The sequence below is a fragment of the Sorex fumeus genome, unplaced genomic scaffold, assembly GCF_029834395.1.
Source record: "Sorex fumeus unplaced genomic scaffold, SorFum_2.1 ptg000007l, whole genome shotgun sequence".
NCBI classification, from domain to species: Eukaryota; Metazoa; Chordata; class Mammalia; order Eulipotyphla; family Soricidae; genus Sorex; species Sorex fumeus.
Window position 1 is genome coordinate 36,627,472 of NW_026606064.1, and position 23,710 is coordinate 36,651,181.

Below are 23,710 nucleotides of genomic sequence, written 5' to 3' on the forward strand. Positions count from 1 at the left end.
ATGTGTGGAGTGCTTTGCAACCAGACCTTAGGATGGAGAAATTCTTGACCCTCAGTATTTATCCCAATAGTGACGGGTCACCCACTCAGGAAGAGATGAAGAGTGGAGGGTGCTTTGCAACCTGACATGAGGGAGATGAAACTCGTGATCTTCTTAACAAGTGGAGGCCGCATCCAGCTTCTTGCACACAAACAGCTGGGGGTGCTTCTATATCTGGTTGTTACATCTACTATATGGTGTCAGTGCTTTGAACTTCCTGTTTTCCATATTTTGCTATCTTGTACATAACCCCATTTCTTATTATTTTAGTACTCAAAAAAACATAAACTTAAATACACCCATGACACCTCATTATACTCAAAAACTTCTATTGAGCTTAGGAAACATGGACTAAAACTAATAGACACTAAATGAACAGGAAGACACATGTGCATTCAACAACATAAGATAAATGTTTCCTATTTTAGATATATAAATTACACAGATTAACAACAAAAATAATTCAAAAGTCCTATCCAAAAATATGCAGAGAAAATGAACAGGTACTTCTTTGAAGGAGATGGACGGTGGCTGCAGATTATTTGAAAAATGAACTCTCATCCAGGTATGGTTCAACAACTTCAACTCTAAGGAAAACAGTATGGACGTTTCTCAGAGAAGTAAATATGGACGTTCTCAGAGAAGTAAATATAGAGTTACCTTGGGCAGGGATGATATTCACTGAGATGTGAATCATCCTAGGTGTCCAAGAACAGATGAATGAATAATGAAAGTATGATCAATTACATGCAGAATTTATACAATGAAGCAGAAAAGGATAAAGAAATCATGCATTTTGCCACAACTTGGACAGAACTGGAGTATACCATGTAACAGACGTGAGTAACCAGGAAGACAAATACCAGATGATATTAGTTACCTGTTTTCTATAGAAGAAAACAAGAGAAGGGAATGCCTGGTCTCACAGTGTGGATACCCACACTACCCTTGACCACTGAATGTGGAAATGGACATGGACAGAAAAAGGAAAAAATGAGGAGGTTAAATCTAGAGTAATGGGATGGAACAGGAGTAAGGTTCTGGGCTTTGAATACATTTGTCATGTTGACATGGGACATATATATTTATCTATACTTCAGAGCCTACAATACTGTAAGTATGAAATTAAAACTCCAACAATCAAATTTAGAAAAGTGCTTGTCAAAAACATAGACTGCGGGAATGGAGAAACCTGGGAACCACAGTGGAGGGATGTCAGCACTGCTGGTGAGACTTCACTGAAACACTGCATGCCTAAACTCTGCTAAGAATAGTTGTGTACATCATGGTACCACAACATCTAATGAAATATAATAAAATAATAAAATTATTCATTCATTTGTGTGTATAAGTTTATTTCTGTTAGGCTTAGTTTTAATCCTTTGGTCTGCGTTTGAAATTTTGATCCAAAACCTTTATATTTTAATTGCTCCTTTTTTACTACAGCTTAAGTCAAAGATTATGATGAATCTTCTTTTTTCATACTCTCAGAACTACATCAGCAGTGCAAATTGAGGTGTTCATTGAAAAACAACAAAAATAGTGCTATTTTCCATTTTCTTGAAAATTGTCCTTGAACTTTGAAGAAGTCAATTCAGATCTTCTATTTTGAAATTAGGTTGGATGCCTTTTTAATATTGAGATTTATGAGATTTTTAGATCTTTTGGTTATCAACTTATAGGAATGAGTCACACACTTTGATCAAAGTATAGTATTAACTAACTAGTCATTCGAAATGAGATGTATTGCTATTTTTAACAGATATAAGACCTAGTTATTAATAGCGATTACAATTTATTCAGTGTGTTGGAGTTTTTGATTTTTGGTGATAATTCTGTAATAGTTCTACATGTGTAAACTATATGTGTAAAATAATCCATCTGTATTATACTTTGGGCACACGCACAAACATCACTGTAAATCAAATACTACATAAGAAACTAAGGGAGGAAAATGTGTGCCATTTATATTTCTTTTTTTTTTTTTGCATTTTAAAGTATTCATTTCATTCCTGGTAAAGTTTTCTCTAATTTCTTTTTTTTCTATTTTTTTTTCTTTTTTTTTTAAATTTTTTTTATTTATTTTTTTACAGTTGTAGATTTACAATTTTTTTTGTGCTTGGGTTTCAATTATACAATGATCAGATACCCATCCCTCCACCAGTGCCCGTTTTTCACCACCATGGATAATATCCCTCCCACCCCCATCCCCCCATCCCCCCCTGCCTCTGTGGCAGGACAATCCCCTGTGTTCTCTCTCTCCGTTTGGGTGTTGTGGTCTGCAAAAGACGCATTGAGTGGCAAACTTGTTCAGTCCATAGTCTACTTTCGACATGCATCTCCCCTCCTGGGAGGATCCTCCAAACATCCTTTATTTGGTGCTCCCTTCTCTATCTGTACTGCCCTTTCCTCTAGGATACCCGGCTGGCCTCTAAGTTATGGAGTAATCCTCCTGGTGCTGATCTCAGCTATTCTTGGGTATTAATCTCATACTTTGTTACTTTATATCCCCCAGATGAATGCAATCTTTCTATGTCTATCCCTCTCTTTCTGACTCATTTCGCTTAGCATGATACTTTCCATATTGTACCACTTGTATGTAAATTGCATGACTTCATCTTTTCTAACAGCTACATAGTACTCCATTGTGTAGATGTACCAAAGTTCCTTTAACCAGTCATCTGTTCTTGGGCATTCAGGTTTCTTCCAGTTTCTGGCTATTGTAAAGAGTGCTGCAATGAACAAACAAGTGCAGATGTCACTTCGACTATACATTTTTGCTTCTCTGGGATATATTCCCAGGAGTGGTATTGCTGGGTCAAATGGGAGCTCAATTTCTAATTTTTTGAGAATCGTCCATACTGTTGTCCAGAAGGGCTGAACCAGTGGACATTCCCACCAACAGTGAAGGAGTGTCCCTTTCTCGCCACATCCACGCCAGCATTGGTTGCTTTTGTTCTTTTGAATGTGGGCCAGTCTCTGAGGTGTGAGATGGTATCTCATTGTGGTTTTGATCTGCATCTCTCTGATGATTAATGATGTAGAGCATTTTCTCATGTGCTTTTTTGTCATTCGGATTTCTTCTTTGAGAAAGTTTCTGTTCATTTCATTGCCCCATTTTTGGATGGGATTGGATGTTTTCTTCTTGTGGAGTTTAACCAGTATTTTGTATATCCTGGATATCAACCCCTTGTCAGATGTGTATTCGGCGAATATCCTTTCCCATTCTGTAGACTGTCTTTGTATTTTGGTCACTGTTTCTTTGGAGGTGCAGAAGCTTCTTAGTTTAAGATAGTCCCATTTATCTATCTCTGTTTTCACTTGCTTGGCCAGTGGCGTGGCATCTTTGAAGACACCATTAGCTTCAATGTCATGGAGGGTTTTGCCAACTTTATCTTCAATGTACCTTATGGTTTCTGGTCTGATGTTGAGGTCTTTAATCCATTTTGATCTTACTTTTGTACATGGTGTTAGGCAGAGTTCTGAGCCTATTTTTTTGCATGTAGCCGTCCAATGATGCCAACATAATTTATTAAAGAGGCTTTCCTTACTCCACTTCATATTACTTGCACCTTTATCAAAGATTAGATGATCATATGATTGAGGGGAGATGTCAGTGTATTCAACCCTGTTCCATTGGTCTGCAGTTCTGCCTTTGTTCCAGTACCATGCTGTTTTAATTATTACTTCTTTGTAGTACAGTTTGAAGTTAGGGAGGTTGATTCCCCCCATTTTCTTTTTCCCAAGAATTGCTTTAGCTATTCGTGGGGGCTTATTGTTCCATATAAATTTCAGGAGTGTTTGCTCCATTTCTTTGAAGAATGTCATGGGTATCCTTATAGGGATTGCATTGAATTTATACAATGCTTTCGGTAGTATTGCCATTTTGACAATGTTAAGTCTCCCGACCCATGAGCAGGGGATATCTTTCCATTTCCTCATGTCCTCTTTTATTTCCTGAAGTAGCATTTTGTAGTTTTCTTTGTACAGGTCCTTTACTTCCTTAGTTAAGCTGATTCCTAGGTACTTGATTTTCTGGGGCACAATTGTGAACGGGATTGTTTTTTTCATGTTGCTTTCTTCTCTCTCACTGTTGGCGTATAGGAAAGCCATGGACTTTTGGGTATTGATTTTATAACCTGCAACTTTACTATACGAGTCTATTGTTTCTAGGAGTTTTTTGTGGAGGTTATTGGGTTCTCTAAGTAGAGTATCATATCATCTGCGAATAGTGAGAGCTTGATTTCTTCCTTCCCTACCTGAATGCCCTTAATATCTTTTTCTTGCCTAATCGCTATTGCAAGTACTTACAGTACTATATTGAACAGAAGTGGAGAGAGTGGGCATCCCTGTCTCGTCCCTGATCTTAGATGGAAGGCTCTCAGTTTTTCCCCATTGAGGATGATGCTTGCTGTAGGCTTGTGGTAGATGGTTTTAATTATGTTGAGGAAGGTCCCCTGTATACCCATTTTGGCTAGGGTTTTCATCATAAAGGGGTGCTGGATCTTGTCAAATGCTTTCTCTGCATCTATTGATATGATCATATGCTTTTTATCTTTTCTTTTGTTGATATGATGAATTATGTTGATTGATTTTCGAATGTTAAACCATCCTTGCATCCCTGGGATGAATCCTACTTGGTCATGGTGTATGATCTTTTTGATGAGTAGTTGGATTCTATTTGCTAGTAGTTTGTTGAGGATCTTTGCATCTGTGTTCATCAGGGATATCGGCCTGTAATTCCCTTTCTTTGTGGTATCTCTGTCTGCTTTTGGTATCAGTGTGATATTCGCTTCGTAGAAACTGTTCGGAAGTGTTTTTGATATTTCAATTTCGTGGAAAAGCTTAAAGAGCATTGGGAGTAAGTCCTCTTTAAAGATTTGGAAGAATTCACTAGTGAATCCATCCGGGCCAGGACTTTTGTGCTTGAGGAGAATTTTTATTACCAGTTCAATTTCCTTGATGGTGATAGGTCTGTTCAGGTATTCCAGGTCTTCTTGGTTCAGCCTTGGGAGTCTGTAGGAGTCTAGGAATTTATCCATTTCCTCGAGGTTTTGATGTTCCGTGGCATAAAGCTTCTCAAAGTACTCCCTGAGGATCCTCTGAATTTCTGTGGTTTCTGTTGTAATGACCCCCTTTTCATTTCTGATTCGGTTTATTAGGGTTTTCTCTCTCCCTTTCTTTGTGAGTTTTGCTAGCGGCTTATCGATCTTGTTAATTTTCTCAAAGAACCAGCTTTTGGTTTCATTGATCTTTCGGATTGTTTTTTGGGTTTCCATCTCATTAATCTCTGCTCTGAGTTTTATTATTTCCTTTCTCCTGTTCGGGTTGTGCTCCTTTTTTTGGTCCTTCTCCAAGCTCTTAAGCTGTGAGGTTAGGTTACTTATGTGTGTTCGCTGCTCCTTCCTGAGGAATGCTTGTAGAGCTATAAACTTTCCTCTTAACACAGCCTTTGCTGTGTCCCATAAGTTTTGGTAACTCGTGTTCTCATTTTCATTCGTTTCTAGGAATCTTTTGATTTCCTCTTTGATTTCCTGTCTAATCCACTCGTTGTTCAATAGTGCACTGTTTAATTTCCAGGTGTTTGATTTAGTTTTCTGTTTTTGTGTGTGATTTACTTCTAATTTCAGCGCATTATGGTCTGAGAAGATTGTTGATACAATCTCTATCTTCTTAATTTTATGGAGGCAGGTTTTGTGGCTCAGCATGTGGTCTATCTTGGAGAATGTTCCATGGACGCTTGAGAAGAATGTGTATTCAGCTTTTTGTGGATGAAGTGTCCTATATATATCTACCAAGTCCCTTTCTTCCATTGTTTCCCTCAAATGAAGTATGTCCTTGCTAAGCTTGAGTCTGGTTGATCTATCAAGAGGTGACAAAGCAGTGTTGAAGTCTCCCACTAGTATTGTGTTGCTATTGATGTCTTTTTCCAAATCTATGAGTAGTTGTTTTAAGTACTTTGCTGGTCTCTCATTAGGTGCATATACATTTATTATTGTAAGTTCTTCCTGTTGTACAGATCCTTTGATCAATAAGAAATGGCCTTCACTGTCTCTTATGACCTTCCTCACTCTGAAATCGATGTGGTCTGATATAAGGATGGCTACCCCAGCTTTTTTATGGGAGCTGTTTGCCTGTAGGATTGTTTTCCAGCCTTTGACTCTGAGTCTGTGTTTGCTTTGACTATTGAGATGCGTTTCTTGCAGGCAGCAGAATGTTGGATTCAATTTTCTAATCCATCCTGCCACTCTATGTCTTTTAATTGGTGAGTTTAGCCCATTGACATTGAGAGAGATTATTGTTATGGAATTTTGTCCTATTGTTCTGTTAAAATTTGGTGTATTTGAGGGACCTTTTTGCCTTAAAGTAGCCCATTTAGTTGTTCTTGTAACCATGGTTTTGAGTCTATGAAGTTCCTGAGCTGTTGTTTGTCTGTGAAACTGTGTGTTGTTCCTTCTATTATGAATGAGAGTCTTGCTGGGAAAAGTATTTTTGGAGAGGCATTTATTTCATTGAGTTTTTTCACTATGTCCCACCACTGTTTTCGGGCCATGAGGGTTTCATCAGAAAAATCAGCTGTGAATTTTAAGGATGCTCCTTTGTAAGAGATTTCTTTCTTCGATCTTGCTGCTTTCAGAATTTTGTCTCTGTCTAAGATTTTGGTCATTTTGATCAGAATGTGTCTTGGGGTATTTTTATTCGGATTTCTTCTAGCTGGTACCCTTCGTGCCTCCTGAATGTGGTCACAAGTTTTCTTCAGCTCTGGAAATGTTGTAGCAATGATTTCTTTGACAGTTTCTTCTTCATCGAGGTTTTCTTCCTGTACCTCTGGGACTCCAATAATTCTTATGTTACCCCTCTTGGCTTCATCACAATCTTCTCTTGCCATCTGTTCCCGAATTGTGAGTCTCTTCCATTTTCTGCTCTTTTCTGGAGAGTCTCTGAACTTCATCTTCGAGTTCACTGATTCTGTTCTCAGCAGCTGTTACTCTGCTGCTGAGGCCTTCCACTGAGCTTTTTAATTCGCCAACGAGATTTTTCAGGTCTGATATTTCTGATTGCATTTTCCTCATTTCTGCCTTCAGATCCTCGTGTCTTCTATTGGCATTGCTTTCCATTGTTTCTTTTAATTCCCTAAGCATCCTAAGTAGCTCCCTCCTGAATTCCTTGTCAGAGAGGTTGTCTAACACTACAGTACTGTTGGTGTCATCTGGGCTAGACTCTTCAATGTGAATGTTTGGTGGGCTTTTGCGTTGCTTTACCATTGTTTACCAGTGTGGTTTAGTCCTTCACGTTCACTGTTACTATTCTGCTTGATATGCAGTGTGAGTTAAGATAGGCTTATGAGTTATTGGCAACTGTGTTTCTAGTGGCTGAGCTAAAATAGAGAAGTTTCCATCTAAGAAGTTAGCTTATGGTTCCTAAGGCATGTGTAGTGGGAAAATATTTCTCGGCCGCGTTAGCGGCCGCGGCTCCGGAAAGAGTCCCTGGCACTGGCAAGGAGTTGGGAATGTCTCCTGTTTGAAATTGGAACCGTTCAGCTTTGTTGCCCAGAGCTGGGCCTCTGTGCCTGTCCCAAGCAGCTCAAGGGTTGAAAACCGGCTGTCTAGGGGCTGGATCTACGTGCGCATGCCCAGAAAGGGTCCCAGGCCCTTGGAGTCGGGCTGTACCTGTTTGAAATTGGAGCCGTTCAGCTTTGTTGCCCAGAGCTGGGCCTCCGTGCCCGTCCAGCGCAGCTCAGGGGTTGAAAACCCGCCATTTATATTTCTTTATACATATTTTGAATAGCCCTACTTCAGAGATTCTGTCAAATTTTAAATTCATAAAATACGTGTAATTATGTCTCATACTAAATTGTCACCACACTTTGCAAAGAAATGCTTTGCATTCTTATCTTCAGGGATAAAAAATACAATCTTAGAAATTTTAATTTGCATTTTAGTCATTGCAAACTGTGATTTTACATCATTTCTTGTTGTCCATAATTGTTTTATTTTGCTTACTATTTATTTTCACTTGAAATTTACTGTCACTGTCCTCCAGTTGTTCATCAATTTGATAGAGCGGGCCCAGTAACATCTCCATTGTGACAATTGTTATCGTGTTTGGCATATCGAATAAGTCACGGGGAGCTTGCAAGGCTTAGCTCTGTGGGCGAGATACTCTCGGTAGCTGGCCGGGCTCTCCAAGAGGGGCAGAAGAATCAAATACTTGAAATTATTGACATATTATTTACAAATGAATTTAATTCACAACCTGAAAAATTCTAAATTTTCTGTCATACCCCAAGATCTTAATGTGAAGAAAACAGATTCCCTGGTTCAGTTGAAAAACAAAAAGAAACATACATGTTCTTCAAATCAGTACTCATAGCAAAAGAATTTAGGTGCAAAAGTTAACCGAACTGCTGCTCTAGAAATAGAATGAGAAGATTATTTATAAGTTAATCTATTTCTGTAGTTAAGTGTATGAAAAACTAGAAACTACATGACTTATTACCATGATAACACAAAATTTTAAGGAGCCAGATAGAGAATGAGTCTCAGGTGAAGAAAGTGCATTTTACTCCTAATTATAAATCTTCACAGAGCCAACTTGCATTGCTTTATGTTGCTGCCCAGACATATGGCTTTCAGTGAGAGAATCTATAAGAAATACTTGCAAGGAAGAGTACCCTACAGGGGTGGAGATGCACAGACTGAAATAGAGGTTCTATCAGATCTAATGTTGAGACACATCCTAAGAGAGCTCATGATACCAAAAACATAGTTCTCTCATTTGACAGCAGGTCTCTGAACAGGAACTCACATGAGCTCCTGGAAAACTTGATAAGCCTCCTTCTCACCAAGTCCCACTCTGTCTAAGGATCTTCTGTGTGGAAGAGAAGGGTTCAAAACAAACTTGAATGTCTACAAACTCTTTCTGTCAGCAGGAGTCAACTTTCTACTTAAAGGAAGAACACCAGAAGGTAAGTTTATCCAGCTTATTTCCAAGGCACTTCTGTGTTTTTGTCTGAAGGCACATCCATGAACCTCAAACTGGAAGCCACATGAGTATGGTAAGAAAACACAGAAATTCAGGGTCCAGAGAGAAAGGACAGCAGTTTGGGTGTCTGCCTTGCTCACTGCCAACTTGTGTCACTACAAACTCACAGCTTTGCAGTGAGAAGGTATTTCAAATTACTGTCCTCACATTTTTTTCATGTCTTATTTTCCTGGATTCACCAGAGTCATAGAAAATGGGAATCCATCTGTGAGACAGAGATATTTTTTCTGGATGCATAATCTATGGAGAATATATAAATAGGATTTGGTGAAAAAGGCAAAATACTCTAACTTCTGGAGGATACTTGTCAGATGGTAGTTTATGGGTCTTTCTCTGGGTGATGGATCTCTGATTCACCACATTCCACATAATTTTTTGTTTTATTTTCTTGGTTGCCATATCTCCATCTGTATACTTTCTTTTGAATGATTTATCATTTCTCATTTCTTACTATTATGATAAATTATTGCCAGTAATATCTGACTTTTATTTGAAAATATGGTGGGAAGCTAATATTTCTAATTATTTTGCGTGCATGATTTTGATTTTTAAAGAAAGAATAACAAATGTATTTTAACTGAACTACAATAGATAAAACTGACCTAAGTGTTGAGAAGACATGCTTCTCCCTTTTGATTTATGTCTAATTCTAAAAATAAATGAAAAAGTTAAAGAATTTTATTTACACCATGTTATCTTCTGTGACATGTAGCCACCAGCTATGGAAGCAAGGGAAAACAGAACACATGGAGTCTGTGCCTTACTTCTGCCCTTCTCACATCAGGTGCCCACTGATGACAAGACCTAATTTGATGATAACACTCAAAATCAGGCAGCTGTGTCTCCACACCCTCAATAATATTTGAGGAGAATTTACAATGCTGATTGCTTCTCAGAAACTACCACTTTGGAGACATTTGATTGATACTCATCTCATTATAAATGATGTGGCAGAAAACCTGAAACTATTTAGTCCTGGCTCCTGGATCAGGGTCTATGGTAACCTAACCAGATCAAAACTCATTTATTCTCCATAATTTGTCTTCTTCTGTGTTAGTAAGGCTTTTACAATAAATAGTCAAAATGAATACTGCTACATGAGGAGATTATATAAATGAGAATATTGTAAACCACAACAAAATGAAGGAGGTTTGGGTTTCTAAGGTTTCTGTCAAAAGGCAAAAAATACAAGCACTTATCACAACTGAAATTTGTGTTCAATGACATTAATGAACAGGACATGTGCCAAGATGGATGGAAATAGTTTTTTACTTTCCCTCTTCTCCTCTGTCCACCAAGCCTGCAAGACCCAAAATATATTTGATGGTTTATTCATCATATCTAGGTAAACGAGGCTTCCTTCCACTGTATGGGTAATGCATAATAGTGTTCCCCTACCATTTTAGTCTTCTGATTGATAGACCAAAAGTTAGGTTTCCTAGCAGGAAGGGACTTGGGTCTTTGAGCATTGTTCTTGGGAGCCTTCAAATAATAAATAACATCCATCTATGCTATGTGGATGGATCTTATTGTAAGAGAAGTTAGGAAAAAAGCATAGATAGAATAATCTGTCTCATATAAAGAAATAATGTCAGGAAAGACAAATGCCCAAGGTCACAAGAAACTGAGAAATGGACTTCAGTACAAAAATATATGAAGATGAGGAGAGAATGTGGAAGAAGATAGAGGGGGTGGAACACTGGGACAATGATGGAGGGAAGTGAAACCAAAGCACATGTGTGATGCTGGAATGTTAAAAATTGTTTTAAATGTTAAACACTTTCTCCTCATTTTTAACAAAATAGCTTTAAGATTTGAAATTATATAATCCAGGCTATGCTAAAAAATCAAATCAAAATATTCCTCATGGGATCTGTAGAAGAGTAACTGGCGTCATTCTCTCACTTCTCTTTAAGTAGGTGTCATTGCATTCTACAAGTGGATCTGTGATTTCATAAAGGAAAAGTAACTGACTCAGACCTAGATATTCAGCACTATACCTATTGTTTGCATGCAATCAGGTACCTACCACTCAAACCCACTCAAACCTTTGTGCTTCCATTTTTTTTTACTCTGTATAGAAATGATAGTATGTACTTAGTATTTTCATTATTTTTACATTAGTTTTGAATGGTGCCAATTATCAATCTTTAGATTTGACACTTAAGGATTAATTTTATGCCTTTACTTAATTCACTCACTCACCACACCCACCGGCTGGATCTTAGTATCATGACATGACCAAAAAGGCTCTCTACTCAGCTATTCTGTCAACCTCTCAGAGTCAGCAGTGTTGTTCTGTTAACTCAATTTTTTTCTTAAGCAGATGAAGACAAAGATTTTATCTTGAATAGCACTAATCCAGTTGCTCTTCTTCACTTTGGTTTGCCAATTATTCCCATGTTAACATTCAAATGATCATTTGTGCTTATATCATAAGTCACTCTGGTCAAAAACACCTACCAATAACCAATCTGCATGGGGCCTGGTGATAGTACGCAGCAGGTATTTGCTTTCCATGAGTCCAGCTAGGTTCCATTCCCAGCATCCCATATGGTCCCCTGAGCATGTCCAGTAATTGTTTCTGTATACATAGCCAATACTAACCCCTGAGAATCACATAGTTTGCCATAATATTAAAAAATCTAAAAATATGGGGGCTGTACCAATAGTATAGTGGGTAGAGCGTTTGCCTTGCATGTGGCTAAACTGGATTCGATATGTCCCATATGGTCCCCCAATATCAACAGGAGTAATTCCTGAGTGCAGAGCCAGGGTAACCCCTGAGCATTGCTGGGTGTGGCCAAAAACAAACAAAAAATACAAAAAACAATATCCTAGCCCATTTTTCAAAGAATTCCCTATAAAATTACATAATAAAAAACTACAAATATTATCTGTCTTCTATAGTTTCATAAGTAACAGGTTAAGTAAATAATGAAGTCTTTCATTAGCCCCACTGCCGACTCTCTCCAATGCATGGATGTCTTTTTCCATACCGCACTGCAGCACTGTCCTCCCATTGTTCATTGATTTGCTCAAGTGAGCCCAGTAAGGTCTCCATTGTGAAAATTTTTGTTACGGTGTTTGGCATATTGAATTGTCTTGAGTAGCTTGCAAGGCTTTGCCGTGCGGGCAGGATACTCTAAAGCTTGCTGGGCTTTCACTGAATTTTTACTTATTATGATAAACAATATCCTTTATTATTAGCATGTACCTACTAGATTATCTTTTATTTTAAGCTCACAGAAGACAGAACTAGTCATTGTGCATGTTTAATGAATACTCTCAGACACAAAATCTTTCCAAATAAGGATAAGTAATGATACTTCTTTACATATCTGTTATTTAAATATTTTACTTTTGTTTTTTTTCTTGTATTTTTCTTTTTAATTTATTTTTAGAGCATTACATAGTGATTCAAGATTAGATTTCTGTCATACAGTATTCCAACACCCATCACTTCATCAATATACTTTTCCCACCACCAATGGTACCAGTTTCCTTCCAACTCCCTTCTCCACCCTTCCGTACTTCTCTCTACGTATATCTATCTGAAGATCCATCTATCTATCTATCTATCTATCTATCTATCTATCTATCTCCTCTTGGACATTGTGGTTTGCAATATTGATACTGAAAGGTTATCAAGAATATCCATAACCTACTTTTAACCATCCAATCTTGCCAATCAAGTCCAGCATTATCACTACCAGCTATTATTTTCATAGAGGTCTCTTCTCTATCTTGCCTACCCTCATCTTCACACACACTTGTGGTTAGTTCCAACCTTTCGTCACTCATGTCACTCACTTGTTATCTATATCCTAATGACCCATTGTAACCCTGACAAATGGAGGCATTGGGCCACACTAATGAAGATGAGTAAGAGCTCGCTGTTTTCAAGAGCTGACATGTAGGCCCTAATAGACCTTCTACTTTAGGATCATATTTTTTCATATCCTGGGGTCCTGTTTTCTTTTACTGGGTCATTTTTAGTCACGGAGATGTCACATTTTTCATGCCTCAGAAGAACAGAAAGCCCAGAGCACAAGAAGGTGGTTTCAGAGTTCGCAGTTGTCTTACATCCTGCTCAGAAAACTCCCCTCCAGACAGTGTGTGATGGGTCTTGGTGTAGAAAACTAGTGGGAAAATTAGAACCTGAGAACATTTCATGTTTTTGAAAAGTTGTGGATCAGGATTCTTATAAAGATCATGCAGAGTCCAAATATAGCATGCCAAAGTTGTGTGGCCTGCAGAGACTCTATAATTTGCTCCTCTCTGGTCTCAGGTACCTCTATGGCCATGAGGATCCATGATCATACTGAAAATTCTTTCTCGTTTCTGTTTCCAGGAGCACCACCAGAGAGTTTCTGAGCATGAATGTAACTGTCACACCTTGGGTGACCGAAAGCAAACGGCAGAATGAAAGTGACTGGGAGGATTTTGATAAAGAGTATAAAATAGCTTTGCTGATCTCAAGCATTGTGGAATTCATCATTTCCCTGGTGGGGCTGGCAGGAAATTCTGTGGTGCTCTGGCTCCTGGCTTTCCACATACAGAGCAATGCTTTCTCCGTCTACATCCTCAACTTGGCTGGAGCTGATTTTGTCTTTCTATGCACCTACATGCTATTCTCCATAATGAATTTTGTTGGATATAAGTACTCCATCCACATGAGACGAGTTTTATTTTTAGGATTTTTCTTTCCCTATGTTGCAAGCCTGAGCATTCTCACTGCCATTAGCACTGAGCGCTGCCTGTCTGTCCTAAAGCCCATCTGGTATCGTTGCCACCGCCCAAAACATATGTCATCTGTTGTCTGTGCCGTGATCTGGGTGCTCTCTCTGCTCCTGACCATTCTAAAACTGGGGTTAATTGACACATGGTTTGGATATATTGATAGAAATTTGTGTTTTATAATTGATTTTAGCATTCCCACATGGCTGCTTTTCTCCTTTGTGCTTATGTTCGGGTCCAGCCTGGTGCTGCTGGCCAGGTTGTTGTGTGGGTCCCTGAAAATGAAGCTGACCAGGCTGTATGCAACCATCGGACTCACAATTCTGGTCTTCCTCTTATGTGGCTTGCCCTGGGGAATCAGTGATTTTCTCTTACACTGGATGCGAAATTCTTTTCACTTGGACATCCCTAAAGTAAATTTAGCGACACACGTATTAGCCTGTGTCAACAGCTGTGCCAATCCCATCATTTACTTCTATGTTGGCTCTTATAGAAAGCAGCAAAGACAGCAAAGAAAGAGCCTAAAACTAATTCTGCAGAGAGCTCTGCAGGATGTTCCTGAGGAGAATGGAAGTCAATACAGCCTTCCTCAGGAGACGCCAGCGATGTCAGGAAATATTCATATGACCTAACTCAAACATGTAGACACAGTAATCAGAAATTTTGTTATTGTATTTCAGATATCACATTCTCACTTCATAAAGCTGAATATTATAACTGAACCACCATTTATTTTCGTGGTCTATATATATGCACAAATACATATAGGTAAAAATATTTTTGTATAGGGTTCACACAGAATAAATTCGCTATTAACATTAATCTTTCCGTGTTTTCCAGACATGTTTGTATTTCACACAAGTAATAATCAGAAGCAAAATCTGGATAATATGGAAGAATTTGAATGTGAAATTCTAGGAATAATTTCCAATGCATTTTCTAGGGAAGTAGTTCTATATCTGTTTTATATATCTGTTGTGTGCTGTACATGATCTGGACTTACTATTTCTCCATGAGTTGCTCTCTCGCACAAAATGCTAATATTTATAAATTATTACTCAAGAAAATAGAAACAAACAAACAAAAAAAATCCGGAAATAATCCATTCATACATTCCTGTACAGTTAAGAAAACATGGTCTAAAACGAACAGAAACTAAATGAGGCGGAAAAAAGTATGTTCATACATCAGATAAAGGTTTTCTATTTAATATTTTATGATAATTTCTTTATATTTATATGTCATTTTAAATATTTATAAATGTAAAATATATACATCTAGGCATATGTATGTTTTATATGCATGCATTTTATGTATTATACATAAAATACATATTGATACACATCTATATGTGTTTATACATATTTTAAATGACCCTTTTGCTGATTCTGTCAAATTTTACTTCGGTAAAAATGTGAGAGACTTCTTGGTTTAAGATAGTCCCATTTGTCTATCTCTGTTTTCACTTGCTTGGCCAGTGGTGTGACGTCTTTGATGATATCATTAGCTTCTATGTCATAGAGGGTTTGACAACTTTGTCTTCAATGTACCTTATGGATTCCGGTCTGACATTGAGGTCTTTAATCCATTTAGATCTTACTTTTGTACATGGTATTAGGCAGAGATCTGAGCCCATTTTTTTTGCATGTAGCTGTCCACTATTGCCAACACAATCTGTTAAAGAGGCTTTCCTTACTCTCCTTCACATTTATTGCTCCCTTATTATACAAAGAAGCTTCTGCACCTCAAAGGAACAGTGACCAAAATACAAAGACAGTCTACAGAATGGGAAAGGATATTCGCCCAATACACACCCGACAAGAGTTTTATATCAAGGATATACAAATTACTGGTTGAACTCCACAAGAAGAAAACATCCAACCCCATCAAAAATGAGGCGACGAAATGAACAGAAACTTTCTCAAAGAAGAAATGTGAATGTCTAAAAGGCACATGAGAAAGTGCTTTACATCACTAATCATCAGGGTGATGCAGACCAAAACAACAATGAGATATCATTTCACACCAAAGAGACTGACCCACATCCAAAAGAACAAAAGCAACATGTGTTGGTGCAGATGTGGCAAGAAAGGAACCCTCCTTCACTGCTGGTGGGAATGCCGACTGGTTCAACCCTTTTGGAAAACAGTATGGACGATTCTCAAAAAATTAGAAATTGAGTTCCCATTTGACCCAGCAATACCACTCCTGGGAATATCCCAGAGAGGCAAAAAGTATAATCGAATTGACATATGCACTTATTTTTTAATTGGAGCACTGTTACAATAGCTAAAATCTGAAAAAAAAAAACCTGATGCCCAAGGACAGATGACTAGTTAAAGAAATTTTGGTACATGTACAGAATGGAGTACTATAAAGCTGTTATAAAAGATAAAGTCGTGAAATTTACGTACAAGTGGTACTACATGAGAATTTTTATGCTAAGCAAAATGAGTCAGAAAGAGAGACATAAAAACATTGCATTCATCTGGGGAACATAAAGTAACAAAAGAGGAGACTAACATCCAAGAATAGCTGAGATAAGTACCAGGAGGTTCACTCCAGGACTTGGAGGCGAGCCACACATGCTGGAGGAAAAGGCAGCTCAGATAGAGAAGGGAGCACCAAATAGAGGGTGTTGGGAGGATCCTCCCAGGATCAGAGATGCATGCTAAAAATAGACTATACAGTGAATATGATTGCCACTCAATGGCTCTTTTGAAAATTACAGCACCCAAACGGAGAGAGAGAACAAAAGGGAATGCCCTGTCAAAGACGCAGGGTGGAATGGGGTGGGGGGGGAATGGTGATTGGGAGGGATATTGGGATCAGTGGTGCTGAAGAATGGGCACTGGTGGAGGGATGGGTACTCAATCATTGTATAACCCCAAGCAAAAAATGTGTAAGTCTACATAACACCCAAGACTGGCTGAGATTAGTACCAGGAATTTTGCTCCAAGGCTTGGAGGCCAGCCACACATGCTAGGGGAAAAGGGAGCTCAGATAGAGAAGGTTGTTGGGAGGATTCTCCCAGAATGGGAGAAGCATGCTGAAAGTTGACTATAGACCAAACATGATTGCCACTCATTCCCTCTTTTGCAAACCACAACACCCAAAAGGATAAAGAGAACAAAAGGGAATACCCTGCCACAGAGGCAGGATGGGATGGGGGGGGTGGGGGGTTGGAGGGATACTGAGATCCGTAGTAGTGGGAAATGGGCACTGGTGGAGGGATGGGTATTTGATCATTGTATAATTGAAACCCAAGCACAAAAATTTATAAGTCTACAACTGTACCTCATGGTGTCTCACTAATAAAAATTTTAAAAAAGAGAGAATTTCCCCTGGAACAGGTGCTTTACATATGTTCATGTTGATGTTCAACCACACCTATGTGTAATTGCTGTCCTTCAACCTTCATGATTTCCATATCATAATTCTGACTGATTTGAATAAAGACAGACTGGTTAAAAGAAAAAAATGTGAGAGATGTCTCAACCAACACTGTCATCACAGCTGATAGAGAAATGTTTTGCACTTTTCTTCTTTAGTGAAAAAATATATAATTGTGAAAATTTAAATCAACAAATAAGTCATTTTAAACTGTGACATTGACTTTTTTATTGTTCGTCCTTGGTTTATTTGCATATTATTCAATTTTTCTTGAAAGCATATCATATAATTGACAACTAAATTTTATAACAACTCTTAAAAATTCTAAATTTCCTGTCATACCCTAATGTCTCATATGGGAAGAAAAATAATTTTCTGGTTCAAACTGACAAACATAATGAATATAAATGTTATTCAAGTCAATATTCATAGAAAAAGAATTTAGATACAAAAGTGAATAAAATTACTCCATCTGGAATTTATATCACTAGATTTTATGAGCTGGTATACTTCTGTAGCATTTATAAAGAAAATTGAAATGAAAAGGACTTATTATAATAATAATACAAAATTTAAAAGAATCAAGTAGAGTTTGAGTCTCAGATAAGCAAAGTGTACTCTATTTCTAATCTTCACACATTCAAATTCCATTTCTCTGTGTGCTGCCCAGACACAAGGCTGTCAGTGACAGAATCCACAAGAACCACTCTCAGGGAAGTGTAGCACATGGGGATGGAGATGCACAGGCTGAGATGGAGGTTTAATCAGATCTAATGTTGAGACACATCCCCGGAGTGGTCATGACACTAAGACATTGTGGTCTCACTGGACAGCAGGTCTTTGAAAAGGAAACCATTCATGTTCACGGGAAAAAGGATTAGCCTACCTGTCACCAACTTTCACTCCTTCTGAGGAGTCTTCTTTGGGGGCAGAGAAGGAAAATCAAGGTGAATCTCTATAGACTTCCTCTCAACAGGGGTCAGCTTGCCTCCAAAAGGTAGAATGCAAAGCAGGCAAGCTTGTCAAGCTTATTTCCAAAGCCACCACTTGGTTTTTTGTCCTAAGGCATATCCACGAACCGCAAACTAGGAGCCACTTGAATGCACCAAGAAAAGACAGAAATTCAGGGGCCAGTGAGATAGTCCAGCAGGTAGAATGTTTGCCTTGGCAATGCGTACTCACAGCCTGGCAGAGAGAAAATATTTCAAATGACTGCCCTCACAATTTTTCACTCTCATTTTCCTGGATGCACCATAGTCAGAGGAAGTGGGATTCAGTCTGTGAGGCACAGAGATATTGTCTCTTGGATGCATAATCAATGAGTATATGCAAATGGTTTCAATGACAATAGTATAGGATTCTATCTTCGTTTGCTTTCTTCAGAATGGAAGTTTCTGGGACTTTTTCTGGGTGATGGAACTCTTCTTTACTAATTCCATCAAATTGTTTCCTTTACTTTTTTGTAGTCAAAAAACATCTGTATAATTTCTTTGGAATAATATCTTAAAAATACATCATAGCCTTTATAATTTTATTTTTATTTGAAAATATAGTGGTATTTAAATTATTTATAGATATTTATTTTTAAAAATTTGGGGACTCATGATTTTGAATTTGTAAGAAAGTGTAGCAATTGTGGCTTTTTGTTTATTTGCTTTTTGCTTTTTTGGTTTTTGCTTTTTGAGTCACACCTGACTATGCACAAGGGTTACTATTGGCTCTGCACTCAGAAATTACTCCTGGTGGTTCTCGGGATGCTGGGAATCTAACTGAGTCAGCTGCCTGCAAGGCAAATGCCCCACCCACTGTGCTATCACTCCAGCCCCATCAATTGTGTTTAAGATGAACTGCAATTACTAAAATACCTGAGTCTTGAGAACACATGCCATTTTTGTGTATTTTTCTTTTAAAAATAATTGTGTAGGCGCCAGAGGTGGGACTTAGGCCTGGAGCTGCTGTTGGAGCAGCACATATTAGTATAGTTTTCGTGGTCACAGTCAGCGTCTCTTCTTGAATTCATTCATTCATTTTTTTTAAAACCACCCTCACCCCCACTCCTCCTCTCCACTCTTCATTCTAGGAGGTGGTGAGGCCGGGTGAAAAAGCCATGGAAGTTACTCTCCATATTTTCCTGTATTGGGTGGGCACCGGCACCGTGGCCTACCTGGCGCTGTGCGTCTCGTGCTCGCTCTTCACGGTCCTGCGGCTCTGGGCTCTGGACCAGGAGGCAGGGGTCGGACCCAAGCTCGGAGAATGGGCAGTTGTCACAGGTAGTACTGATGGAATTGGAAAATCATATGCAGAGGAGTTAGCAAAATGCGGGATGAAGGTTGTTCTCATCAGCAGATCGCAGGGGAAACTGAACCAGGTTTCCAGTGAACTAAGAGAGAAATTCAAAGTGGAGACGAAAACCATTTCTGTTGATTTTTCAATCAGAAGATATTTACGATAAAATTAAGACAAGTTTGGCTGGTCTTAACATCGGTGTTTTAGAAAACAATGTCAGGATGTCTTAGAGTATCCTGAACACTTTCTGGAGATTCCGAACTGGATCGTACTATTAAGAACCTGATAAATATTAATATTCTTTCTGTTTGTAAGATGACACAGTTGGTGCTGCCTGGCATGCTGGAAAGATCGAAGGGTGTGATTCTGAACATGTCCTCTGCCAGTGGCATGTACCCTGTCCCAATGCTACCATCTACTCTGCAACCAAGGCTTTATGTCGATTTCTTCTCTCAGTACCTCCATGAAGAGTACAAGAACAAGGGTATCTATGTGCAGAGCATCCTGCCTTTCTGCGTGACCACAAAACCGGCAAAAATCTGAAAACCCACTTTGGATAAACCTTCTGGAACGTATGTGAAGTCTGCGATGAAGACGGTGGGCCTGCAGTCGCGGACCAACGGCTACCCCGATCCACTCCCTCATGGGGGCCGTGATACCCATGCTGCCTTCCTGGCTGTATTACAAAATAACCATGGATTCGAACAAGTCTGTGAAAGCCCGCTATCTGAAGAAAAGCAAGAAGAACTGAGCTGCCATCGCAGCATGGAGGCACATGACCAGATGCTTCCGCCGGTCCCTGCCCCCACCACCCTACCCCACCCCCACGCCAGTCTCCATCACTGTCACGGATTTTCACAGTTACTAAATAAGGCCGAACGTAGTCAGAACACAGGGGTTCTTTTCAGGTGCTTCCCACACATGCTCTGGAGTTCCTCTGCAGTTTAATTGGGCTGAAAGTGAAATGGCTCTAAGAGCTTGATGGGAAGCAGGAGCAGCTTGATAGAAGGGACCAGGATTCTCACGAACGTCAGAGGGAAGGGTCTTGACACTGGGACGAACTGCTCCAGCTCCCCGTATGCCAAAGGGGCGTCATCTCTAAGGAAACTTAACAGAGTGACATCCAGCCACTCTTCCTTCGGGACCCTTCGAGGGGGTTGATTCTCCTGGGTCAGGGTCAGCTGCCGTTTGCAAGCTCTCTGCCGGGGTGTCTATACCTGTATCCCAGCTTGTACATCTATAGACGTCGCTTTCTCCGTGGTAGGTAGGGTTGTAAAAATGATTTCTGAAATGCGGGGCGGGTTTTTCACTCGCAAGGTAAAACATACTTTTCTTTATATGTGTTTCTTTTCCATTTAAATGTGTGTAACTCGGCTGGAGCAATAGTACAGGGGCAGGTCGCTCCAGGACTTCCAGACCCAGGCTCAATCCCCAGGACCCCTTGCAGTCCACCCCACCTCCCAGGAGCGATCCCTGTCTGCAGCACCAGGAGTAAGTCCTGAGCATCGCTGGGTGTGACCCAAAACCAAATAAAGAAATGTCTATAGCTTTGGAAAGCCTAACTGGTGTGATTGGTGAAAGTACTTGGACCAAGTATGCCTTGAGCCAAGTAGCCACGTGTGATCCCATGAACAGCCTGACCCAGCAAAGTGGTCTGTGTAGCACCCTTTCGTTTCATCCCATGTCAGGACAACAGCTAGGAGTCATTCTCCACTCCAGTCTGTGCCCTCTGCAACCCCCTAGGATTTGTTTTGAGAAAACATCATCTAAACATGATGTTGATTGAAAACATAATTCCTTAGTGCTTGAAATTAAAGCCATTTTTGTTTTTTATACTGGCTTGAGACATTTTTTATCCTGCAGCGTAGTTTGGGGGAAGTTTCTGAGAAATAATGACTCAGGACTTTAAAATACACACTAGCCTGTGTATTTTAGGGATGGTTCGTCCCAGGCTCTGAGTTTTTAAAACAGCCAGTTGGGTCTCCCGTCCCCCACTCCCCCAATTGATTCTGTGCTTCTGGCTTTTAATCCGTCAGCTTAAAGACAAAATGAAACTGGAGGCACTAAAGTGTGATCATCTGCTCTTAACAGAATCACAAAAGAAAGTTAGCACCCCCAAAGGAGGAAGAATTTAATTCAGTATAAAGAATGGTCACGGCAGGGTGGGATGGGGTGGATGGGGGTGGGAGGGATACTGGGATCCGTGGTAGTGGGAAATGGGCACTGGTGCAGGGATGGGTATTCGAAATAAATTTTTAAAAATCTGATATAAAAAAATTAAGTTTATGGGATTGAAACTTCAAAAAAAAAAAGAATGGTCACATCAGTTTAATAAAATCAATTTTACAAAACCCCAAACCCATGACCTTTTTTTTTAATTTTGCAGAAGTGATGAAATCACTTGGGCAATATTTTATGCCTCACACATTGGTGTTGGTGGTATGGAGAGTATGGCTTTGTTTACAGATGAATAAGAGACTTCAGGAGTGAACCCTAGTGGTGCTCAGGGGACCAAAAGGTGCCGGGGATCAAAGTGGGGTTGGTTACGTCCAAAGTAAGTGCCTTAGGGTGAACACATTAAACATTTTTAAATATGAAAAATGGCTTGTTACAATGTGGTCCAGTACTTTTATGTGCATTATTGAAAATTAAACAAATTTGGCAGTACACACTGTAAACCTAAAAAGATGGGGAAAAATCACCTTATTACAAATCTTTCTAGTTATGACTTTTTTTCTCATAAGGGTCACATTCAGCAGTGCTGGGGGCAAAGTAGGACCTCTCAGCTGGCCAGGCCCAGTGCAGGACACTGCTGCTCTCGGGCATCAGGACCACACCCAGTGGTTCCTGTGGTGGTGGGGGGGGGACAGGTGCGCATGCTCAATATATGTCTGCTCTACAATTTGCCCAATCTCCCCAGCCACTAGATGTAACTTTGTTTTTATTCATTGAGTGCTAGCCTCGAGCTGGTTATGCCAGTAGGTGCTGGATAAACTACAGTACGCAAAGCAAGCCCAAAGGCCTGCCCTCCGGGCCTGGAGAGATGAGACAGGGGTCAAGGCACTTGCCATGCCTTTTGCTCACCCCTGGTTTGATTTCTGAGCACCAATCCAGGAGTAAGGCCCTGAGCACTGCTGGGTATGACCACTCACAGCCAAAATTCTTGCCTTCTGCTGCTTATATTTAAGCTGCGGGCAGGGGAGGTAACCAAAAAAGAGAAAGATAAAGGAATAGTGAAGTAGCTGCATTTGGCAGAAATGCCTCCAGACCCTGCAGGAGGATACTGTTGCAGGGCGCCACCCCAGGGGGGAAAAGGTGCTGTCCCCCTGCCTGCTCCCGATTGGCAGCTCGGTGGCTGTCATTCTCCAGAGCAATTGGACAGTCAGGTATGGGCCCACAGTGATGAGACACATGGAGCCTCATGGGATGGGGGTGGAGCCGGCCCTTTCCTCCCCATCCCAATGAGACCTTGAGTCGCTGCCCCAAAATGGCCTCCCTGGCTCCTGATCAAGCTGCTTAACGGCCATGATCCAAGAGACTCAGGAACAAATCTCGGAACTAAGCAGGTTTTGATAGAAATCCCTCTAGATTTAATTGTCAAAATTTTGAAATTTCAAAATTGCACGGCCACTGCTGCAGACACGGGATATCCTATGTTATTCATAACCGGAATAGAAAACAAATAGTCTACTATTGCTTTTTTTTTAATAGTGAAACACCATGAGGTACAGTTGTAGACTTACAAATTTTTGTGATTGGGTTTCAGTTATACAATGATCCAGTGCCCATTCTCTGTCATTTACATTTTTTTAAATTTTTTTGTTAGTGAAACACTATGAGGTACGATTGTAGATTTACAAATTTTTGTGCTTGGGTTTCAATTGTACAATTATCAAACACCCATCCTTCCACCAGTGCACATTTCCCACCACCAGGAGTCCCAGAATCCCTCCCACCCCCCAACCCCCATACCACCCTGCCTCGGTGGCGGGGTATTTCCTTTTGTTCTCTCTCTCCTTTTGGGTGTGGTGGTTTGCAAAAGAGGCATTGAGTGGCAATCATGTTTGGTCTATAGTCTACTTTCAGTATGCTTCTCTCATCCTGGGAGGACCCTCCCGACACCCTTTACTTAGTGCTACCATCTCTATCTGAGTTCCCTTTTCCCCTAGAATGTGTGGCTGGCCTCCAAGCCATGGAGCAAAATTCC

General features: G+C 39.8%; 1 protein-coding gene and 1 pseudogene across 1 annotated transcript in view; both read left to right on the plus strand.

Annotated features, from left to right (window-relative positions):
• LOC130016086 (mas-related G-protein coupled receptor member X1-like) overlaps positions 1–14,456 on the plus strand; it is a 38,836-nt gene extending 24,380 nt beyond the window's left edge. The window contains exon 2 of the mRNA XM_056106802.1: positions 13,439–14,456. Within this exon, the coding sequence (XP_055962777.1) occupies positions 13,439–14,456 (1,018 nt within the window). The remainder of the gene's footprint in view (positions 1–13,438) is intronic.
• A 4,868-nt stretch (positions 14,457–19,324) lies between these two features.
• Positions 19,325–20,254, plus strand: LOC130016102 (very-long-chain 3-oxoacyl-CoA reductase-like; annotated as a pseudogene).
• The last annotated feature ends 3,456 nt before the right edge of the window (positions 20,255–23,710 follow it).